The sequence below is a fragment of the Eretmochelys imbricata genome, chromosome 4 (assembly GCF_965152235.1).
Source record: "Eretmochelys imbricata isolate rEreImb1 chromosome 4, rEreImb1.hap1, whole genome shotgun sequence".
Classification (NCBI taxonomy): Eukaryota; Metazoa; Chordata; order Testudines; family Cheloniidae; genus Eretmochelys; species Eretmochelys imbricata.
In genome coordinates, this window is record NC_135575.1 from 73,297,351 (window position 1) to 73,321,602 (window position 24,252).

At 43.1% G+C, this 24,252-nt stretch overlaps 1 protein-coding gene across 4 annotated transcripts in view; it reads right to left on the bottom strand.

Moving 5' to 3' along the window:
• Window positions 1-22,573, bottom strand: part of LOC144264106 (kynurenine/alpha-aminoadipate aminotransferase, mitochondrial-like) — a 39,365-nt gene extending 16,792 nt beyond the window's left edge. For 2 of the 4 annotated variants that reach the window (XM_077815464.1, XM_077815461.1), the window contains exons 1-4: window positions 22,402-22,573; window positions 18,935-19,053; window positions 7,707-7,875; window positions 89-221 (exon numbers count right to left, since the gene is read on the bottom strand). In XM_077815464.1, the coding sequence (XP_077671590.1) occupies window positions 89-221; window positions 7,707-7,875; window positions 18,935-19,001 (369 nt within the window). In that variant the 5' untranslated portion in view covers window positions 19,002-19,053; window positions 22,402-22,573. Of the gene's footprint in view, window positions 1-88; window positions 222-7,706; window positions 7,876-8,860; window positions 8,922-18,934; window positions 19,054-22,401 lie in introns of those variants that run through there. The other 2 variants (XM_077815462.1, XM_077815463.1) reach the window with 2 other exon arrangements.
• Between the last annotated feature and the right edge of the window lie 1,679 nt (window positions 22,574-24,252).

Consider the following 24,252-nt stretch of genomic DNA (forward strand, 5'->3'; position numbering starts at 1 on the left):
ATTCAAGTGATTGAAAGCAAACATCTATTTAAAGCAACAAGTAATTACATTTTACAGAAGCCACAATGTATTCTGCTTTTAGTCTTACTTTGCACAACCCTTCCTGGCTGCCAGTGGTCACACATATCTCCATTTGGCCCTGATCAGGACTGTACTTGGCAGTGGGAGGATTGTGGAGACTCTTCTGTAAATCCTTTAGCCAGGACAACAACTCAGGAATTCTGAAACACAGATTTTATTTCTCATCATTATTATCCTAATATTCTGTACTGCTCCTTTAAATCCCCCTCAAATCTATTGCCACCCAAATTGTCTGTTTCTCTTTCTCTGTTATTTAGCAATACAGGTAGGTATAGGCACTGGTTTAAAATAGTTTCTCTCAGAAAATGAAATGAGAGAAACATAATACTGCGTGTAGGTGTGTATTTAAGATAAAAAGTCCTTAGGGACCAGTGTCTATAATACAATAAACAGTTGACAGCCTCTGCAGAGAGATTATCAACAAAGGACTGAATGGGCACGGAGGCTGAATTTCTCTCTCATGCATCAAAGTGATCCTTTCAGATCCAGGTATGGCAGGTGTGACTTGTATGGCCTCTGTCTGTAGCTAGAGGTGTGTGAATAAATGACTTTTTTTGTTTTAGTTTGCTGGATGAACCAAAAAAGTTGAAAAAAAAATTTGTTTTGGCTCAAACAAATTTTCATTTTGTTTGAGTTTTTTTAATCCTTTCAAACTAAAACTGAAGCAACATTTGAAACAAAAAGTTGTTTCAAATCAAAACATTTCATTTAAAAGATGTCAGTGAAACATTTTGATTTTTTTCAGAATTTTTTGTTTTGGACTGAAACACTTAAGCAAATTCATAAGATGTTTTAGTTAACCTGAATCTATGCTTTAGGGGGAAAAAAAAAGTTTTGTTTGAAAATCTTTGCCCAGGTCTACCTGTAGCATACTTTATGCAAACTAAGGGCCAGATTTCTAAAGGCATTTAGGTGCCTAGTGGGATTTTTAAAAGCACCTAGATGCCTAATTCTCAGGGGCGCACCTAGGTAGTTTTGAAAATCCCACCAGGCACCTCTATGTATCTTACAGCACCTAAATACCTTTAAAAATGTGGCACTAACTCCCTATTGCATTCAATCAGGGCCGATACATAAATACAAAACTGGAGGGCCAGGGAGGAACAACACAAGTGGAAAAATAGCTTGGCATCTGAAAATAAATCAAAACAGTTAATGGATTTCAAGTTTCTATAAAAATCTGCTTTGCTGCTCAGCACAGCAATGTTCTGAAGAGGAACTTGCAAATCTTGTGATGGTAGATACCATTTCAGCAAAGTGACATCACACAGCAGCACAGGGACCCCAATATAAAGGATGGTACATGAGTTTTCATTCTGCTCTGAAAAAGGACTTCAATATTAGGCAAAATTAAAAAATCTAGTATTTCTAGAGCAGAACAATCTCATGACAGCAAAAACAGCTAAACAATATTCTTGAGCCAGGTGTAAAATTTCTTATTATGATGTACCCATAACTCTTAGTATCACAACTAGTCCCTTTTCAACAAGACAACTATCTCTTCAGTGGTAATCTCACAAATACTAGCTTTCTGTTTAACACTTTATACAGGGGGCACTGTCAATAGACCACTGTCATTGCAGAGCAGTGCATATTACATTACATAAATAAAGAACCAATACTGTTATTTTAACACCCCTACAGTGCATGCCACTAAAACAAGCCACGTTTTCTGCATGATGACATTTGAGTTTACTGTGATATCTGCAGTATTTCCTGTACTAACAGTGGCAAATATCAGAGTTAATTTAACTACCCCAGACAGTAAGTGGTGTTTTTTCAATGGTATAAACATGAGCCAAAGAAACCAGGATTCGGGGGGATATAAAGAAAATGCTTTGCAAGCTGTTTACTTTGGGCATGGCTACACTTACAGATGTAGAGCGCTTTGAGTTAAACCAGCCTTCGTAGAGTGCAGTAGGGAAAGCGCTCCAGTCTGTCCACACTGACAGCTTCAAGTGTACTGGTGTGGCCACATTTGCGGCACTTGCAGCGGCATTGGGAGCGGTGCATTATGGGCAGCTATCCCAGCATGCAAGTGGCTGCAACGTACTTTTCAAATGGGGGTGGGGTGGGGTGGAGTGTGACAGGAAGTGTGTTGTGTGTATGTGGGGGGGGGGGAGAGAGTGGGTTTTTGGGGGGCTGAGAGCATGTCAGCATGCTGTCCTGTAAGTTCAGACAGCAGCAGACCCCCCTCTCCTCCCCGTCTCTCTCTCTCTCTCTCACACAGCATTCCACACTAATGGTTGCTTTGTCTTGAAGCAGATAAGCAGCTGGCTGTCAGAAACGGAGCTTTCAAAAGGCATTTCCACATTCCTACGGATGATTCCAAACAATGACAAGAGTGGCCACTTGACTTAAAGGGATTATGGGATGTTTCCGGAGGCTGATCAGAGCGCAGTAAAGCAACATCTCGTTCACACTGGTGCTGCGGCACTCCAAAGAGGGTGCAGCAAACGTTATTCCACTCGCCGAGGTGGAGTACCAGCAGTGCTGTAGCTGTGGAGTCAGAGCGCTCTACGTGCCTTGCCAGTGTGGATGGGTAGTGAGCCCGGGGCTCCTTTATTGTGCTGTAACTCGCAAGTGTAGCCAAGCCCTTTGATATGCTGAATACCGTGCTGCAACACACTGGACACTCTCAGCCCTGGTCTACACTAGGACTTTAGGTCGAATTTAGCAGCGTTAAATCGATGTAAACCTGCACCTGTCCACACAATGAAGCCCTTTATTTCGACTTAAAGGGCTCTTAAAATCGATTTCCTTACTCCACCCCTGACAAGTGGATTAGTGCTTAAATCGACCTTGCCGGCTCGAATTTGGGGTACTGTGGACACAGTTCGATGGTATTGGCCTCCGGTACCTATCCCAGAGTGCTCCATTGTGACCGCTCTGGACAGCACTCTCAACTCAGATGCACTGGCCAGGTAGACAGGAAAAGAACCGCGAACTTTTGAATCTCATTTCCTGTTTGGCCAGCGTGGCAAGCTGCAGGTGACCATGCAGAGCTCATCAGCACAGGTGACCATGATGGAGTCCCAGAATCGCAAAAGAGCTCCAGCATGGACCGAACGGGAGGTACGGGATCTGATTGCTGTCTGGGGAGAGGAATCCGTGCTATCAGAACTCCGTTCCAGTTTTTGAAATGCCAAAACCTTTGTCAAAATCTCCCAGGGCATGAAGGACAGAGGCCATAACAGGGACCCGAAGCAGTGCCGCGTGAAACTGAAGGAGCTGAGGCAAGCCTACCAGAAAACCAGAGAGGCGAACGGCCGCTCCGGGTCAGAGCCCCAAACATGCCGCTTCTATGATGAGCTGCATGCCATTTTAGGGGGTTCAGCCACCACTAACCCAGCCGTGTTGTTTGACTCCTTCAATGGAGATGGAGGCAATACGGAAGCAGGTTTTGGGGACGAAGAAGATGATGATGATGATGAGGTTGTAGATAGCTCACAGCAAGCAAGCGGAGAAACCGGTTTTCCCGACAGCCAGGAACTGTTTCTCACCCTGGACCTGGAGCTAGTACCCAAGGCTGCCTCCTGGACCAGCAGTCGGAAAAGGGACCTCCGGTGAGTGTACCTTTTAAAATACTATACATGGTTTAAAAGCAAGCATGTGAAAGGATTCCTTTGCCCTAGCATTCGCGGTTCTCCTAAATGTACTCCTAAAGCCTTTGCAAAAGGTTTCTGGGGAGGGCAGCCTTATTGCGTCCTTCATGGTAGGACACTTTACCACCCCAGGCCAGTAACACGTACTCGGGAATCATTGTAGAACAAAGCATTGCAGTGTATGTTTGCTGGCATTCAAACAACATCCGTTCTTTATCTCTCTGTGTTATCCTCAGGAGAGTGAGATATAATTCATGGTCACCTGGTTGAAATAGAGTGCTTTTCTTCAGGGGACACTCAGAGGAGCCCATTCCTGCTGGGCTATTTGCCTGTGGCTAAACAGAAATGTTCCCCGCTGTTAGCCACAGGGAGGGGGGAAGGTTGAGGGGGTAGCCACGCGGTGGGGGGAGGCAAAATGCGACCTTGTAACGAAAGCACATGTGCTATGTATGTAATGTTAACAGCAAGGATTACCCTGAAAGAGTGTAGCCACTGTTTTATAAAATGTGTCTTTTTAAATACCGCTGTCCCTTTTTTTTTTCTCCACCAGCTGCATGTGTTTCAATGATCACAGGATCTTCTCCTTCCCAGAGGCTAGTGAAGCTTAGAAAGAAAAAAACCGCACTCGCGATGAAATGTTCTCCGAGCTCATGCTGTCCTCCCACACTGACAGAGCACAGACGAATGCGTGGAGGCAAATAATGTCAGAGTGCAGGAAAGCACAAAATGACCGGGAGGAGAGGTGGCGGGCTGAAGAGAGTAAGTGGCGGGCTGAAGAGAGGGCTGAAGCTCAAATGTGGCGGCAGCGTGATGAGAGGAGGCAGGATTCAATGCTGAGGCTGCTGGAGGACCAAACCAGTATGCTCCAGTGTATGGTTGAGCTGCAGGAAAGGCAGCTGGAGCACAGACTGCCACTGCAGCCCCTCTGTAACCAACCGCCCTCCTCCCCAAGTTCCATAGCCTCCACACCCAGACGCCCAAGAACGCGGGGGGGGGGGCGCCCTCCGGCCAACCAGCCACCCCACCACAGAGGATTGCCCAAAAAAAAAGAAGGCTGGCATTCAATAAATTTTAAAGTTGTAAACTTGTAAAGTGCTGTGTGGCATTTTCCTTCCCTCCTCCACCACCCCTCCTGGGCTACCTTGGTAGTCATCCCCCTATTTGTGTGATGAATGAATAAAGAATGCATGAATGTGAAGCAACAATGACTTTATTGCCTCTGCAAGCGGTGATTGAAGGGAGGAGGGGCGGGTGGTTAGCTTACAGGGAAGTAGAGTGAACCAAGGGGCGGGGGGTTTCATCAAGGAGAAACAAACAGAACTTTCACACCGTAGCCTGGCCAGTCATGAAACTGGTTTTCAAAGCTTCTCTGATGCGTACCGCGCCCTCCTGTGCTCTTCTAACCGCCCTGGTGTCTGGCTGCGCGTAACCAGCAGCCAAGTGATTTGCCTCAACCTCCCACCCCGCCATAAACGTCTCCCCCTTACTCTCACAGATATGGTGGAGCACACAGCAAGCAGTAATAACAGTGGGAATATTGGTTTCGCTGAGGTCTAAGCGAGTCAGTAAACTGCGCCAGCGCGCCTTTAAACGTCCAAATGCACATTCTACCACCATTCTGCACTTGCTCAGCCTGTAGTTGAACAGCTCCTGACTACTGTCCAGGCTGCCTGTGTACGGCTTCATGAGCCATGGCATTAAGGGGTAGGCTGGGTCCCCAAGGATACATATAGGCATTTCAACATCCCCAACAGTTATTTTCTGGTCTGGAAATAAAGTCCCTTTCTGCAGCTTTTGAAACAGACCAGAGTTCCTGAAGATGCGAGCGTCATGTACCTTTCCCGGCCATCCCACGTTGATGTTGGTGAAACGTCCCTTGTGATCCACCAGTGCTTGCAGCACTATCAAAAAGTACCCCTTGCGGTTTATGTACTCGGCGGCTCGGTGCTCCGGTGCCAAGATAGGGATATGGGTTCCATCTATTGTCCCACCACAGTTAGGGAATCCCATTGCAGCAAAGCCATCCACTATGACCTGCACATTTCCCAGGGTCACTACCGTTGATATCAGCAGATCTTTGATTGCGTGGGCTACTTGCATCACAGCAGCCCCCACAGTAGATTTGCCCACTCCAAATTGATTCCCAACTGCCCGGTAGCTGTCTGGCGTTGCAAGCTTCCACAGGGCTATCGCCACTCGCTTCTCAACTGTGAGGGCTGCTCTCATCTTGGTATTCATGCGCCTCAGGGCAGGGGAAAGCAAGTTACAAAGTTCCATGAAAGTGCCCTTACGCATGCGAAAGTTTCGCAGCCACTGGGAATCGTCCCAGACCTGCAACACTATGCGGTCCCACCAGTCTGTGCTTGTTTCCCGAGCCCAGAATCGGCGTTCCACAGCATGAACCTGCCCCATTAGCACCATGATGCATGCATTGGCAGGGCCCATGCTTTCAGAGAAATCTGTGTCCATGTCCTGATCACTCACGTGACCGCGCTGACGTCGCCTCCTCGCCCGGTATCGCTTTGCCAGGTTCCGGTGCTGCATATACTGCTGGATAATGCGTGTGGTGTTTAATGTGCTCCTAATTGCCAAAGTGAGCTGAGCGGCCTCCATGCTTGCCTTGGTATGGCGTCCGCACAGAAAAAAGGCGCGGAACGATTGTCTGCCGTTGCTCTGACGGAGGCGGGGGCGACTGACGACACGGCTTACAAGGTTGGCTTCAGGGAGCTAAAATCAACAAAGGGGGTGCCTTTACATCAAGGAGTATTTCAGGCAGGACTTCACGGAGGGTTCCAATAAGAAATGGTGCACCTAAGTTATTGTTCTTATTGGAACAAGGAGGTTAGCCTGGCCTCTGATTGATACATGGATAGATTTACCTCGCTGCACCTTCTCTGTGAGTGACTGCAGTGTGACCTAGAGGAATGAGTCCCCTAGACAGGGGAGGAGGCAAATGAGTACAAAACAAATCTGGTCTATTTCTTGTTTTGATCCACTCCATCTATCATTTACATCTTTGGCTGGCAGCAGACGGTGCAGAAGGACTGCATGCCATCCACATCTCATGGCTGCTCGGCAGAAGATGGTACAATACGACTGCTAGCAATCCGTATCGCCTGCCTGCTCACCATAAGAAGGTTCAATAGGACTGACTGCAGGACTAAAGAGAATGACCTGGTCAAGTCACTCCAAATTTAGTCCCTGCGCCCATGTCTGCCCAGGCGCTCCCAGCCGACGTGGCCAGGAGCACCTCGGACATGACGATGACGGCTACCAGTCGTATTGCACCGTCTGCTGCCACAAGGCAAGGGGTTGCTGCTACTGTGTAGCAAAGCCGTACCGCGTCTGCCAGCACCCAGGAGACATAGGGTGACGGTTACCTGAGCGGGCTCCATGCTTGCCGTGGTATGGCGTCTGCACAGGTAACTCAGGAAAAAAGGCACGAAACGATTGTCTGCCCTTGCTTTCACGGAGGGAGGGAGGGAACGGGGGCCTGACGATATGTACCCAGAACCACCCGCAACAATGTTTTAGCCCCATCAGGCATTGGGATCTCAACCCAGAATTCCAATGGGCAGCGGAGACTGCGAGAACTGTGGGATAGCTATCCACAGTGCAACGCTCCGGAAGTCGACTCTAGCCTCGGTACTGTGGAAGCACTCCGCCGAGTTAATGCACTTAATGCACTTAGAGCATTTTCTGTGGGGACTCGAATATATAAAACCGATTTCTAAAAAACCAACTTCTATAAATTCGACCTTATTCCATAGTGTAGACATACCCTCACAGTTACTGACCCTGGACTCTGGCCTCTCCAATATTATTTGATGTTAATCAATAAACATCGGTACTTGTCAATGCATTCCTCCACGCACAAATCATTAGTCACTTACCACTTTTAAAAAAACATATACAGATGGGGAAAATTAAAAGCAATTAATAAAACATGTTTGTAAAGATCAACTATTAAAGCAGCAACTGTTATTTATTGTTATTCTTGTAAAGTGTCTTGATAAGTACCCTGCTGAGGGAGAGTACTGGAGGGCTCTCTTCATCAAATCCTCCCCAATATCCACAGCTGTTCCATCTCTCGTGGTAATAGTGGCCATCTTAAATGGGAAAGTGTTGGGGTTCGGTACTCCTCCAGCCAAGGAGATTAGTGAAGGGGGAGACTTCTGCATCATTTCAGCTACAGTGAAAGATGAGGAAGAAAACCTCCATTACACATTAGCCTATTCAAGATATAACATTTCCCCTTCCCCCATCCATCCCTTCATTTCCTATATAATATTTAAAGGGGACCTGCAGAGGAAAAGTTAATGCAGATTTGTGCCTGTTTGTACCCTTTGTTGGATAATGCAGTCTTTTTAGATATCAGGCATGCCAACATTTATCATTTATTTTCTTGGCTGACTCAAAAATACATTGTGAGCTTTCTTGGCATTAACTGAACAGGCATGGATGGTGAATCTTTAACAAAGATAGCTTTCCTTCCAGCTGTTTGAATTACATAGGTGTAAAATGAAAAGTTTTAAATAGTCTGAGTAAAAATCACTTCCGCCTCCTATTAATCAGGTTTTAATTCTTTGATATCTGTGATATCTCAATCCTGCTAATTCTCTAGTTTTCAGTAGTGTAATCCAGCAGCATGGGGTATGCAAGACCAGAATTTTTACTGGAAAAATTGCAGGGAAAGCCACCTCCTCTTAAAATAAATAAATAAATAGTTTTTTTACTCCAGTCTGGATTGCTTTTCTAGTCATTAGAACAAGCTGTTTTTGTAACTATAATTAGTTTTTAAACTTTGAACACTGTCAAGGTTCCTTCCCCACTCTGAACTCTAGCGTACAGATATGGGGACCTGTATGAAAACCTCCTAAGCTTACTTTTACCAGCTTAGGTTAAAACTTCCCCAAGGTACAAACTATTTTACCCTTGGACTTCCACTGCCACCACCAAACTTTATCTGGGTTCCTGAAAAAACGTAGTTTGGAAACGTAGTTTGGAAACAAAATCCTCCCAACCCTTGCACCCCACTTCCTGGGGAAGATTTGGTAAAAATCCTCACCAATTTGCATAGGTGACCAGGGACCCAAACCCTTGGATCTTAGAACAATGAAAAAGCATTCAGTTTCCTTACAAGAAGATTTTTAATAGAAGTAAAAAGGAATCACCTCTGTAAAATCAGGATGGTAGATACCTTACAAGGTAATTAGATTCAAAACACAGAGAATCCCTCTAGGCAAAACCTTAAGTTACAAAAAAGACACACAGACAGGAATATTCATTCTATTCAGCACAGCTATTTTCTCAGCCATTTAAAGAAATCATAATCTAACACATACCTATCTAGATTACTTACTAAGTTCTAAGACTCCATTCCGGCAAAAGCATCACACAGTCAGACACAGACCCTTTGTTTTTCTCCCTCCTCCCAGCTTTTGAAAGTCTCTTGTCTCCTCATTGGTCATTTTGGTCAGGTGCCAGCCAGGTTACCTTTAGCTTCTTAACCCTTTACAGGTGAGAGGATTTTTCCTCTCGCCAGGAGGGATTTTAAAGGGGTTTACCCTTCCCTTTATATTTATGACAAACACCTAATATCTTAATGCTCTACTTTGTGGGGGGAAAAGTTGACAACTCTTATTTTTGAAAGCAACACATTTAGTTTGTTTGTTTAATGTTTTCAAGACATACCACATAATGCTTCTGTTTATAAATTCAGAAGTTACCAAAATACCACTTGAAGCAGGTTTCTAAAGAGCAGCTAGAAAAACAAAGAAGATCTAAATTTTACCCAAGTGCATGCACGTAATGCCCACTGAAGTGAAATGGCAACTGCCAGCCTACACCCCAGGGAAGAATTTGGCCCACAGTGAGGAGGTGATGGGACGTAGGCTAAAAGCAGTTACAAAAGGTGTATGTTTTTAGGCCCTTATTTTGAAACTGGCTCCATGTAGGCCTCAGCTGGAGGTACAGAAGCATTTTTTCCTGCCATATGGAACAATCAGCTATCAACAATAGCATGTATAACAGTGGTTCTCAACCCTTCCAGACTACTGTACCTCTTTAAGAACATAAAAATGGCCATACTGGGTCAGACCAAAGGTCCATTCAGCCCAGTATCCTGTCTACCGACAGTGGCCAATGCCAGGTTTCCCCGAGGGAGTGAACCTAACAGGTAATGATCAAGTGATCTCTCTCCTGCCATCCATCTCCACCCTCTGACAAACGGAGGCCAGGGACACCATTCCTTACCCATCCCAGCTAATAGCCATTAATGGACTTAACCTCCATGAATTTATCCAGTTCTCTTTTAAATCCTGTTATAGTCCTAGCCTTCACAGCCTCTTCAGGCAAGGAGTTCCACAGGTTGACTGTGGGCTGTGTGAAGAAGAACTTCCTTTTACTTGTTTTAAACCTGCTGCCCATTAATTTCATTTGGGGGCCCCTACTTATATTTCGGGAACAAGTAAATAACTTTTCCTTATTCACTTTCTCCACATCACTCATGATTTTATATACCTCTATCATATCCCCCCTTAGTCTCCTCTTTTCCAAGCTGAAAAGCCCTAGCCTCTTTAATCTCTCCTCATATGGGACCCGTTCCAAACTCCTAATCATTTTAGTTGCCCTTTTCTGAACCTTTTCTAATGCCAGTATATCTTTTTTGAGATGAGGGGACCACATCTGTACACAGTATTCAAGATGTGGGCATACCATGGATTTATATAAGGTCAATAAGATATTCTCTGTCTTATTCTCTATCCCTGTTTTAATGATTCCTAACATCCCGTTTGCCTTTTTTAACTGCTGCTGCACACTGTGTGGATGTCTTTAGAGAACTCTCCACAATGACTCCAAGATATTTTTCCTGATTAGTTGTAGCTAAAGTAGCCGCCATCATATTGTATGAATAGTTGGGGTTATTTTTTCCAATGTGCATTACTTTACATTTATTCACATTAAATTTCATTTGCCATTTTGTTGCCCAATCACTTAGTTTTGTGAGATCTTTTTGAAATTTCTTCACAGTATGCTTTGGTCTTAACTATCTTGAGCAGTTTAGTATCATCTGCAAACTTTGCCACCTCACTGTTTACCCCTTTCTCCAGATCATTTATAAATAAGTTGAATAGAATTGGTCCTAGGACTGACCCTTGGGGAACACCACTAGTTACCCCTCTCCATTTTGAAAGTACCATTTACTCCTACCCTTTGTTCCCTGTCTTTTAACCAGTTCTCAGTCCATGAAAGGATCTTCCCTCTTATCCCATGACAACTTAATTTACGTAAGAGCCTTTGGTGAGGGACCTTGTCAAAGGCTTTCTGGAAATCTAAGAACATTATGCCCACTGGATCCCCCTTGTCCACAAGTTTGTTGACCCTTCAAAGAACTCTAATAGATTAGTAAGACATGATTTCCCTTTACAGAAACTATGTTGACTTTTGCCCAACAATTTATATTCTTCTACGCATCTGACAATTTTATTCTTTACTATTGTTTCAACTAATTTGCCTGGTACTGACGTTAGACTTACTGGTCTGTAATTGCCAGGATCACCTCTAGAGCCCTTTTAAAATATTGGCGTTACATTAGCTATCTTCCAGTCATTGGGTACAGAAGCGGATTTAAAGGACAGGTTACAAACCATAGTTAATAGTTCTGCAATTTCACATTTGAGTTCTTTCAGAACTTTTGGGTGAATGCCATCTGGTCGTGGTGACTTGTTACTGTTAAGTTTCTCAATTAATTCCAAAACCTCCTCTAGTGACACTTCAATCTGTGATAATTCAGGAGTCAGATTTGTCTTGCGTACCCCCAATCTCACCTCACTTAAAAACTACTTGCTTACAAAAATAGACATAAAAATACAAAAGTGTCACAGCACATTATTACTGAAAAATTGCTGACTAAAATTTCATACAGACAAAATGAGAAAGTCATAGAATCATAGGAGATTAGGGTTGGAAGAGACCTCAAGAGGTCATCTAGTCCAACCCGTGCTCAAAGCAGGACCAACACCAACTAAATCATCCCAGCCAGGGCTTTGTCATGCCAGGCCTTAAAAACCTCTGAGGATGGAGATTCCACCACCTCCCTAGGTAACCCATTTCAGTGCTTCACCACCCTCCTAGAGAAATAGTGTTTCCTAAAATCCAACCTAGACTTCCCACACTGCAGCTTGAGACCACTACTCCTTGTTCTGTCATCTGCCACCACTGAGGACAGATGAGCTTCATCCTCTTTGGAACCTCGCTTCAGGTAGTTGAAGGCTGCTGTCAAATCCCCCTGTCCCCCACTCTTCTTTTCTGCAGACTAAACAAGCCCAGTTCCCTCAGCCTCATCCGTGCTGAATAGAGGGGAATAATCTCTTCCCTCAATCTGCTGGCAATGCTCCTACTAATGCAGCCCAATATGCCGTTAGCCTTCTTGGCAACAAGGGCACACTGTTGACTCATATTCAGCTTCTCATCCACTGTAATCCCCAGGTCCTTTTCTGCAGAACAGCTGCTTAGCCAGTCAGTCCCCAGCCTGTAGCAGTGCATGGGATTCTTCTGTCCTAAGTGCAGGACTCTGAACTTGTCCTTGTTGAACCTCATCAAATTTCTTTTGGCCCAATCCTTCAATTTGTCTAGGTCACTCTGGACCCTATCCCTACCCTCCAGCATATTTCCCTCTCCCCCCTGTTTAGTCATCTGCGAACTTGCTGAGGGTGCAATCCATCCCATCACCCAGATCATTAATAAATATGTTGAACAAAACCAACCCCTGGGGCGCTCCACTTGATACTGGCTGCCAACTGGACATCGAGCCGTTGATCACTTGTTGAGCCCGACAATCTAGCCAGCTTTCTATCCACCTTATATCCATTCATCCAATCCATACTTTTTTAACTTGCTGGCAAGAATACTGTGGGAGACTGTATCAAAAGCTTTGCTAAAGTCAAGATATATCACATCCACTGCTTTCCCTATATCCACAGAGCCAGTTATCTCATCACAGAAGGCAATCAGGTTGGTCAGGCATGACTTGCCCTTGGTGAATCTATGCTGACTGTTCCTGATGACCTTCCTTTCCTCCAAGTGCTTCAAAATGGTTTCCTTGAGGACCTGCTCCATGATTTTTCCAGGGGACTGAGGTGAGGCTGACTGGTCTGTAGTTCCCTGGGTTCTCCTTCTTTCCTTTATAAAAGATGGGCACTGTATTTGCCTTTTTCCAGTTGTCCTGGACCTCCCCAATTGCCATGAGTTTTCAAAGATAATGGCCAATGGCTCTGCAATCACATCAGCCAATTCCCTCAGCACCCTTGGATGCATTAGATCTGGACCCATGGACTTGTGCACGTCCAGCTTTTCTAAATAGTTCTTAATCTGTTCTTTCATCCCTGAGGCCTGCTCACCTCCTCCCCATACTGTGTTGCCCAGGACAGCAATGTGGGAACTGACCTTGTCTGTGAAGACAGAGGCAAAAAAAGCACTGAGTACTTCAGCTTTTTCCATATCATCTGTCACTAGGTTGCCTCCCCCATTCATTAAGGGACCCACACTTTCCATAACCTTTTTCTTGTTGCTAACATACCTGTAGAAAACCTTCTTGTTACCCTTCACACCCCTTGCTAGCTGCAACTCCAGTTGTGTTTTGGCCTTTCTGATTACACCCTTGCATGCTCAAGTCTGTATTGACTTCACTAGTGCTTTTTATGTAGCCTGTTATAAAACTAGGCAAATATCTAGATGAGTTGATGTACCCTCTGGAAACCTCTGTGTACCCTCAGGGGTTCGCATACCCCTGGTTGAGAACCATTGGTGTACAGTATGAATCTAGAGCTAGCTGTACAGAGTGGGGCAAGTAAGAAGCAGTGATGGAGTGAAACAGCCAAGGAAGTTGATAGGTACAGGAGCTACTCAGCATATCAATATGGCTGGTAAGGTCAAGAGTAATATACTAGAGTGAACGGTGGATTCTTTGTAACTTGAAGCCTTTACATCATGAGTAGTATACGACTCAACAGTATTCATCACCATTTATTTTTTGACAGGTTTCCACGCTCCCTCTGGGGTTTATGTCCCGCCCTCCAACCCTGTTTCTGTTGGCACCGAAGTTTGGTGCTGTTAGCCATTTTGAAAAAAAAAATTCGTGTGTCGTGTGTGTTTGTGCTTGGATACATTTAGAGAAAAAGGTTGAAAAAATAGAGTGAGAGAGTTTAAAGATGAAAAAAGAAAGTTTGGGTAAGGTTTAGAGGAAAAAAAGGAAAGAAAAGTTTTCTGGGGAGGCAGAGAGAGAATTGTAAAGGTCTAGTTTGGCATGTTATTCAAGAATAGAAAAATGTGAAATAAATATAAAAGGTTATTAACTATCACGGTAGGTTAAGAAAAGAGCTAAATAATATTAAAGCTAGGTTTAAAAAGGAAATTTACTAAGTCAGAGCCTGTTTAGTAAGCACCTGGCCAAAAACTATAAAGGGGGGGCTAAGAAAAAAGCATTTAAACTACTCACTCTCAGGTTAGGTTAAGAAAAGAGCCTTTAAAACATTAAATTAAAAACTAGGTTTAAAAAGGGAATTTACTAATTCCCTGTTTAGTAAGCACATGGTAAAAAAGTGAATAGAAAAACATTTAAATTCAAGGGTAGGTTAAGAAAAAACATTTAAACTATTCAATATCAGGGTAGGTTAAGAAAAGAGCTTTTAAAAACATTAAATAATATTAAAAGCTAGGTTTAAGAAAAACACACACAGCAAAAAAAGAGGGAATTTACTAAGGCAGATCCCGTTTAGTAAGCACATGGTAAAAAAGTTAATAGAAAAGCATTCAAACAATTAAATACAAGGGTAGGTTAAGAAAAAAGCATTTAAAAAGAGTTAAATAAAAGAAACATATAAAGAGAGGTTAAAAGAGAGAACAGGACAAGAAAAGGGAAAAGAAAGCCCCTTTGCAAAGGGCAAAGATAGACAGCACGTGGTTGAATCAGAGAGAGAGAGAGAGACCGCTTTTACCCTTCCAGTCTTTCTGCCGAATGAACCAACTTCCCAGATTTACTGCCCCTCAGACCTGTTATCACCGCCTTTGGATTGGACCAATCAGATGTTGTTCTACAGCAGCGTCATAGAATTCGAATGAATTAATCCTATAGTCCCAAGATTTTAAACAAGAGCCAACTCCCTTCTCTCCTCCTCCCGCCCCCCTTTAACTGCCTTATTCTTATCTAAAAATACAAATCCCCAAGCGTTTTTCCTGCAATGTAGACCTTTTACATAGAGGCTTCAATAAAAGTTAAAACCATAATCTTTTAGTAACAAACAATTTTTAGAAGTTTTTCCCTACGTGTTAGACTAACATGGGCTATTTTTTAGTAAGCACAACTTGAAGCTGCAGCAAAGCTCCTGTCAGCAAAAACAGCGACTGTGAGTCAGTGGATCAGAGATAAGAAGTCTGCTTCTTTCCCAAACTTTTTAACAAATGCAAGTAAAAGTTACATAAGCTATTTTTTTCTTGTGTTTTTGTATAAATCCAAACTTTAAAAAGGAATCTTGTTTTTTGATTAAAACACATATGTAAACTCCCCTCCATTGCCAGTTTTCATATTCTTACCCAGTTGTTTTGGTACTTTAAAAACACTATTTTTAAAAGGACAGCTAGTATCTTAAGCCTTTTTAGTTCACTAAACTTCTACAAAATATCCCTAAAAGGGGTCTTGATTTGTTACAGCTCAGTCAATACTGCTTTTTCATAATAAACTTTAAACAAACCATAATGCTTCAAATAGGCCTCACTGCATAGAGAATATCCTTTAAAAAGGTCATGTTATTTTACATCTCAGTCAATTCTGTATTTTCATGTTAAATGTTAAAAATATTTATATAATGAAACACTGCATGTTTAGCAAGTGTTAAAGGTATGGGGGAAAAGTCAAGGGGTGAGGGTATTCTTCAGATAGGCTATCTCTAAGCTTCGCGCAGTCACAAAGCAGTGTTTTTTGTCTTTTACAATCAGTAAATGGAATAAAATACTTCTTATAACTTTCATAAAGTATCTTTCAATGCAATCTCACCATTTTTTAAAACTTTAACAGCATTTAAAAAGTTAGGAAAGAAGTCTGTGTAAAAAATAATCAAGCAAACTGAAGGACTGACCCCCTAGAACCTTGCTAAGGCAGACTATAGTGCATGGAGCACTGGCTAGCCTAATTAGTCTTATCTGCTTTTAAAATTTAGAGAAAGCTCCAGCCTGTGTTGTATTATTTTAATAAAATCTATGGACCCAAAACGAACACAGGAGCTTGTACCTGTGTCTCAGCACACAGGCTGCAAACATTTAAAAACAAAGACATTCTGATAATGCAACAGAAAAATTCATACTTAAATCTAAAAGCCCTAGGAAAATAAAAGCTTATTATAACTTTCACATGGATTTGTTAAAAAGTGGGGAGGAAAATAAACTTCTCTCTGATCCACTGGATTACAGAACAAGTGGAATATAAACTAGCTGTTACTAAGGATCTGTGGTTTTCACTCTGGGATGTTTTCTGCATGCTCATTTTTTTTTTAATTGAAACACACATGTAAAAATGTTAAATAAAGGGCTCTGTCTTCATATAGGCTTGTCTTTTAAAGTATTTATTCCTTTACAAAACTTAATATAACTTTCACTTGTATTTGTTAAAAAGCAGGCAAAGAAGCAGCCTTCTTATCTCTGATCTACTGGCTGGCTGTTTTTGCTGACAGCTGCTTTTCTGCAAAAGCCTGCTGTTTCGAACTGTCCTTACTAAAAAAAAATGACTAGTGCTAGCCTAAAACCTAGGGGAAAACTTTTTTATCACCATACAGTACTTTTATAAACTGGTTTTCTGTGTTTTTTAACCCTTAACTGTTTCTGCACTCACATGTTATTGAAACACTTATGCTTAAGGGGCTAAACGAAGGCATGTGTGTCTTCGTATAGGCTTGTCTTTTCAGGTGTTTATACCCTTACAAGACTTTCACCTCTCTTTTTTAAAAAGTGGGGAAAGAAACAAACTTCTTCTCTCTGATCCAGAGGTTGACAAAATAAGGGGAATATAAACTGTCTGTTATTAAGAACCTGGGGTTTTAAACCTGGGATGCTTCTGCATGCTCTTTATTATTGAAACACTCCTGTAAATAAAGGGTTGTTTCTTCAGATAGGTTTGTCTTTTCAAGTAAATATAAAGCAGAGCTTTATTCCTTTACAAAACTTAATGTAACTTTAACTTGTGTTTGTTAAAAAGCAGGTGAAGAAGCAACCTTCTTCTCTCTGATCACAGAGGCTGTTTTTGCTAACAATGGCTTTGCTGCAAAATCCTGTTGTTTCATACTGTGCTTACTAAAAAATAACCCATGTTAGTCTAAAACCTAGGGAAAACGTTTTTATCACTATAATTTACTTTTATAAACAGGTTCTCTGGGTTTTTAACCCTGGAATGTTTCTACATGCTCACTTTTTATTGAAACATATGCAAAAGTGCTAAATGAAGGGATGTGTCTTCATAAAGGCTTGTCTTTTCAAGTGTTTATTCCTTTACAAGACTTAATATAACTTTCACCTCTATTTGTTAAAAAGTGGGGGAAGAAACAAACTTCTTCTCTCTAATCCACTGGTTTACAAAATAAGGGGAATATAAACTGGTTGTTACTAAGGACCTGTGGTTTTCAACCTGGGGTGTTTCTGCATGCTCTGTGATATGCAGGAGATCAGACTAGATGATCATGATGGTCACTTCTGGCCTTAAGCCTTAGTCTTCTTCAAGTGACAGGCAAGGGCAATCAGAAGTGCGAGGAAAGATGAGACTGACCTTCAGGAGGACTTCCTCTTCAATTCAATAATAGTTAATTATTGAATCGAAGAGGAAGTCCTCCTGAAGGTCAGTCTCATCTTTCCTAATAGTCAAATGGTCCTGTACAACTAATAAAAATTCGGCAACAAAAATCACAGTTTAATGGCCACAACTCCAGAAGCAGGGGTATTAGCAGAAATATTTTTTGGCATGAATTTAAAAGAATTAAACAGTGTTACTATTTTCATTTCTTTTCTCTGTGTGGGGTGGTTTCCATTGGGTACAAAGTGTATTCATTTTATGGAACAAAGGCAAACTATCTCAGCTACCTCTGCCTTTACCCATTGAAAGCAAATAAGACAAACAGCATATTTGTTAGCTATATATGTATTAGGTTATACTTGCCCACAGTTTTCTTGTAAGACTGCTCCGCTATTTATCTGCAGCGTCATGGCTGAGTTCAGAAGACAGGGCAATACGGTTTAGGAGCTTGTCATAAATATAAAGGGAAGGGTAAACCCCTTTGAAATCCCTCCTGGCCAGGGGAAAGCTCCTCTCACCTGTAAAGGGTTAAGAAGCTAAAGGTAACCTCGCTGGCACCTGACCAAAATGACCAATGAGGAGACAAGATACTTTCAAAAGCTGGGAGGAGGGAGAGAAACAAAGGGTCTGTGTCTGTCTGTATGCTGGGTCTTTGTCGGGGATAGCCCAGGAATGGAGTCTTAGAACTTTTAGTAAGTAATCTAGCTACGTATGTGTTAGATTATGATTTCTTTAAATGGCTGAGAAAAGAATTGTGCTGAATAGAATAACTATTTCTGTCTGTGTATTTTTTTTGTAACGTAAGGTTTTGCCTAGAGGGGTTCTCTATGTTTTTAATCTAATTACCCTGTAAGATATCTACCATCCTGATTTTACAGGGGGGATTTCTTTATTTCTATCTACTTCTATTTTTGTTAAAAAAGTCTTCTTGTAAGAAAACTGAATGCTTTTTCATTGTTCTCAGATCCAAGGGTTTGGGTCTGTGGTCACCTATGCAAATTGGTGAGGCTTTTTATCCAACATTCCCCAGGAAAGGGGGGGTGCAAGTGTTGGGAGGATTGTTCATTGTTCTTAAGATCCAAGGGTCTGGGTCTGTAGTCACCTAGGCAAATTGGTGAGGCTTTTTACCAAACCTTGTCCAGGAAGTGGGGTGCAAGGTTTTGGGAAGAATTTTGGGGGGAAGGACGCGTCCAAACAGCTCTTCCCCAGTAACCAGTATTAGTTTGGTGGTGGTAGCGGCCAGTCCAAGGACAACGGGGGGAATATTTTGTACCTTGGGGAAGTTTTGACCTAAGCTGGTGAAGATAAGCTTAGGAGGTTTTTCATGCAGGTCCCCACATCTGTACCCTAGAGTTCAGAGTGGGGGAGGAACCTTGACAGAGCTGTTAGTGAGGGGTGACCAGTGTGTACTCACTCAGAACTCTTATTGGAGATGCCTTTCTTGCTGCACTTACTGCAGTGATGAAATGAGAGTAATTCATGTCTATAAGACAAGCAGCAATTCAGTTCATTAGTTAAATGGGACACAACGGGCTAGAAAAAGGAAGGAAAAAGGAAACATCACTTTTCAACATGGTTCATGACATTGGATTGTAAACACATTAAAATATCCATCAGTAAAAAACTTTTCCAACATACAATCTGTTTAACTCGGCCTTTTAGTAAGATAATTAAAATGGAGGAATACACATTGTTAAGCTCACAATTTAATCTAATTAAAATGAATTCCCTTCATATTGATTCAAAATAGCTTTTTAAAAATGTTCTTAATGAATGTTTAGATGACACTTATTTTGGGGAGCCCATTCACAAAACAATGTATAGTGGTTTTGTGCTCTCTCTCTCTCGCTCTCACTCTTTTTGTTTCTGCTGTAGTAGTTAACCAGCACTGTTTTGAGAGTCATATACATTTTTGGGGAACATCAACAATTCTGATGCACACACACATAAAAAAGGAAGTAAGTAGCAGCTCTATATTGGGTTCATTTAAAAGACACGGAGGGAAAGGGAAAAATAAAATTGTCAAATGAAAATGGACAAAAAACAAACTTCACAGTAGAGAATGAAATGCTGTATTTCTAAGATAGCATACCAAACAATGAAGAAAAGAATTTATAAAGCATTTCAGGTTATTACATTAAATAATTATAGTATATACATTCCAGTTGTTCTGGGATTTATTCCTCTGTGGTCCAGTCCAGCACCCAATAATGTCATCAGAAGGACTCTCATTGATTTCAGTTAGATTTGGATCAAGTTCTTGGATTTTAAGATTAGTATAAATAGCCATGCCACATTTATCAGGAGAATTTGGAGGTGTATGAAGGAATGAGATGAACTGAATGCTTCACTTATGTCACTTGTCCCAAAAAGCAAAAGTTACTGTAAATTAAAGACAAATTATGAGTGTAGAAGAGTGACAGATCTGAACCAACCATCAGCTCTTTCTAATGAGAATCCAGCTTTGTTTTGTTAGCTGAATTAAGTATAGCATTTAAGTTCTCTAACTTATGCAAGCCGTCACAATATGGCACAACACTTGTCTGACTAGGAGACAGAGATGTGGTTTAAATAATGCATAATTATGAATGTCTTCCAAAATGTTTCAAACTGATTTTTCCTTTGCCTCCAAAAGGACCTTACTACAGTAAACAATTTCCATCAGATGTAAAAAGCTGGAAGGAGACAGGGAGGGAGAGAGAGAGACACCCACCCATTCAGAATAGCCAATAGCCCAGTGATTAGGAAGCTCTTTCTCCCACTCTCCCTAGTTGTGAACAATTTGAAAAGGTTTTAGTTTCTTTCCAATGCAGAAAGAAAACAAATTTCAAAACCTAAACATTTTTTATGGTTAGGAAATAGTTATCAGTTCACAGAGAACAAGAGTAACTAAAGTCAATTAGTAATGATGGTGAAGAAAAAATTCACCTACTGGGCAAAAAATATGAAAATTATTTCAAAGTTTGGAGCAATCAAGTGCACATGGCTATATTTATGTTTTATAGATTACTAACACATAGCAATCAATGTTGCTTTAGTGAATGTATTCCTGTTTGTAATGTTATTTCTGTTATTTGTATTTATATGAACAACCCAATTAAAATATCCTTTCATTCTCAAACTGCAGGGTCTCCTACTGCAGTAGAAGAAAACCTCCTGTATGCGCCCTGTACTTCTGCATACCAAAGCTCCCCAATGTAGCAATAGGCAGACTGAACTGTGTCTAGAGCTTAAGGAAAATATTATTATGGATGGGCCCAGTCTTACAACTTGCTGGGTCCTAATCTGGATAGGGGGTTGGGTCCGGGGGTGGGCGGTTAGGGGTGGGGGGTTCCAGGAGTGGGTGATCAGGAGACAAGGAGCATGGGGGGGTTGGATGGGTCAGGAGTTCTGAGGGGGGCAGATAGGGTGCAGGGGCCAGGCTGTTTGCAGAGGCACACAGCCTTCCCTACCCAGCCCTCCACACCATTTCGCAACCCGGATGTGGCCCTCAGGCCAAAAAGTTTGCCCACCCCTCTGCTAGACCATCACAGGACCAGAATGACTGTTGGCAGAGGGCTTCTGGAAAGGAAAGCGATGCAATCCATCTTCAACAGGTTGACGTTTTTGTTTTTTGAAAGCTGCTAGGACAATTGACATTCTTTTAGGATTCATTGAAAAAACCCACCTCCAAACTTGATATCAAAAGCATGGACCTAATTCTGCTCTCACTTCCACCAGTTTTCCAATAGGGTCATTTGTATTGTTTTCAGTGAGACTATTCCTAGTTACACTAGTGTGAGACCAGAATCAGTTGCTGTATGTTCTAGAAAATATTTCAAATAGAAATGTATGTGGCTAGGGAAATACTCTTCCTGCAGGACCTAGAATTCATCTTTTCCCCAGGACAAAAACATCACTTTTGAAATACTAGTCCAAATGTATCTGTTGACTATTCAGTGTTGCACCAGAAAAGAATACAGCTCACTGTACACAAGGAAGCAAGGTAGAACTCAGAAGTGACGTTAACGTTACTTGTTACTATCTAACTGCAGGCAACTGCAGAAGCAAATGTAAGTAATACCCTGTTACTGACACACCTCGTAAGTCAACAGGTAGGTGAATTTGGATGGTGACGGTCCCACCAAATGCACGTTCTGAAGTTACTATAAACTGTTCAAATTTCCTTCTTTTGGATTAAAATTTGATCAATATCCTGGACTGATCCTAGTTCCACTCTCCTTCTCTGCAATGCATTTTGGGATTCAAGGATGATGGGGGCATCTTTTTAAAGGAAAGAGATACTGTTCCTTAAAATTATGGGCATATTACACATTTCTGAGCTTGTAGCTGATTTTCTATCGTGCAATGCAAGGCAGACGTTTTCGCTCTGAAACTGAGCAGCAAGGAGCCGCTAACTCTTTACATTTCTCTCTGCGGGGACTAAGCCCTGCCTGCAAAGGATTTCAGTGCTCTGGAAGCCGGTTGTAACAAGCGGGGGGGAGGGGAGCAAAGCAGGCAAGGCCGGCTCCCTTCCCGCCGCGGCGGCAATTTGGGGAGGCAAAATGGGTGGAGCCGCCCTGAAAGCAGGCGGTGCTTACTGGGCGGGAGACTTCGCTCCGGCGCGCCCCCGGAGCAGGCCGTGGCGGGTCAGGCTGGGGGCGCGCTCAGTGGCTGGTTCGGAGAAGAACCTCCCCCGCCCTGCTGCGTACGGAGGCTCCCGCCGCGCTCACCCTCGGCCTGCTGCCCGCGTCTGGCCCGCCAGCAGCGCGAGCCTTTGCCCCGGCAGGACTAAGCGTCTGCTGTGGCCGCGGGCCGGCGTGTAACGTTGCAGCGGGACGCGGAGGGCAGCAGCCACTGCCCCGTCCCCACTAGCCCCGCGGCAGACACGCGCACGCTGACCTTCCTCCCGCCGCCAGCCAGAGGCAGGAGCCACCCGCTCTCCCGGGCAGCTGGGATCCCCGCTCCGCGCCGGGGCTCGGACCTGGATACGCTCGGTGCAAGGCCGGCTTCCGCCGTGCTCGTGTGCAACCTGTAACGCGCCCTGGTGGGCATGTGCTGCTGGCGGCACGTGAGCGCTGGGAAAGTGAAGCCCCGCTGAAGTCACTGCCCCCTGCTAAACGCCCACAAAGCTGTTGGCTGCCGGGACTGGGAACGGGGTGGGAGGGAGCAGGGAGGTAGCCGTGAAAGAGCAAAGGGAGAGGTCAGAATTCCGGCCACGATTAAATAATAAAAGACTAAAATTAGGTCCCTAGCTATTTAGGCACCCTACTAAGAGGCCAGCTCTTCCCCCCTCAAAACTCCAGAGGCTCCAGTATCTCCTGTTGAGGGGTGCTCAGCACTTTGACAAACAGCTCACTTATTTAGTTGCCTAATTACGGGCATCAAATAAATAAGTCAGCACCTAAGTCTCAGTTTTGGACACTGGGGTCTCTAAGTCACTTGAAACAGGGACTTAGGCTAAGTTAATTTAGGTGCTCTTGAAAACTTCACCCACAGCAATAAGGAGTCAGGTGGCAACTTAAAGCCTAAGATTTATTTGGGCATAAGCTTTAGTGGGTAAAGAACCACTTTTTCAGATGCATGGAGTGAAAATTACAGATGGCAGCATTACATACTGACACATGAAGAGAAGGGAGTTACCTTACAAGTGGAGAACCAGTGTTGTCAGGGCAAGTTCCATCAGGGTGGATGTAGTCCACTTCCAATAATTGATGAGGAGGTGTTAATTCCAGGAGAGGCAAAGCTGCTTTTTTAGTGAGCCAGCCACTCCCAGACCCTATTCAAGCCCAAATTAATGGTGTTAAATTTGCAAATGAATTTTAGTTCAGCATTTTCTCTTTGAAGTCTGTTTCTGCAGTGTGTGGGTTTTTTTTTTTTCTTTGGTTCAAGTATGGCTACCTTTAAATGTGTTAGAGAATATCCAGGAAGATTGAAGTGTTCTCCTACTGGCTTTTGTATGTTACCATTCCTGATGTCTGATTTGTGTCCATTTATTCTTTTATGTAGAGACTGTCCGGTTTGGCCAATGTACATGGCAGAGGGGCATTGCTGGAACACAATCGCGTATATAACGTTAGTAGACGTGCAGGTGAATGAGCCCCTGATGGCGTGGCTCATGTGGTTGGGTTCTCTGATGGTGTCGCTAGAGTAGATATGGGGACAGAGTGGGCAATGGGGTTTGCTACAGGGATTGGTTCCTGGGTTAGTGTTTCTGTGGTGTGGTGTGCAGTTGCTGGTGAGTATTTGCTTCAGGTTGGGGAGCTGTCTGTAAGCAAGGACTGGCCTGCCTCCCAATGTCTGTGAGAGAGGGACTGTTTTCCAGGATAGATTGTAGATCGCTGATGTGCTGGAGAGGTTTTAGCTGGGGGCTGTATGTGATGGCCTTTGGTGTTTTGCTATTTTCTTTGTTGGACCTGTCCTGTAGCAGGTGACTTCTGGGTACCCATCTTGCTTTGTCAATCTGTTTCCTCATTTCCCCAGGTGGGTACTGTAGTTTTAAGAATGCTTGATAAAGATCTTGTAGGTGTTTGTCTCCGTCTGAGGGATTGGAGCAAATTCGGTTGTATCTTAGGGGTTGGCTGTAGACAATGGATCGTGTGATGTGTCCTGGATGAAACTCCCATAGTGTAACTTTAGTTGCCTGTTTTTGAAAATCTTGGGTCTGAGTTTGGGTTTATGGAGGTGCTGAGAGGGGAAGAGAGATCTTCTTGGACAAGAGAGTGGGGAAGTGTGCTACCTGAGCGGTGATGG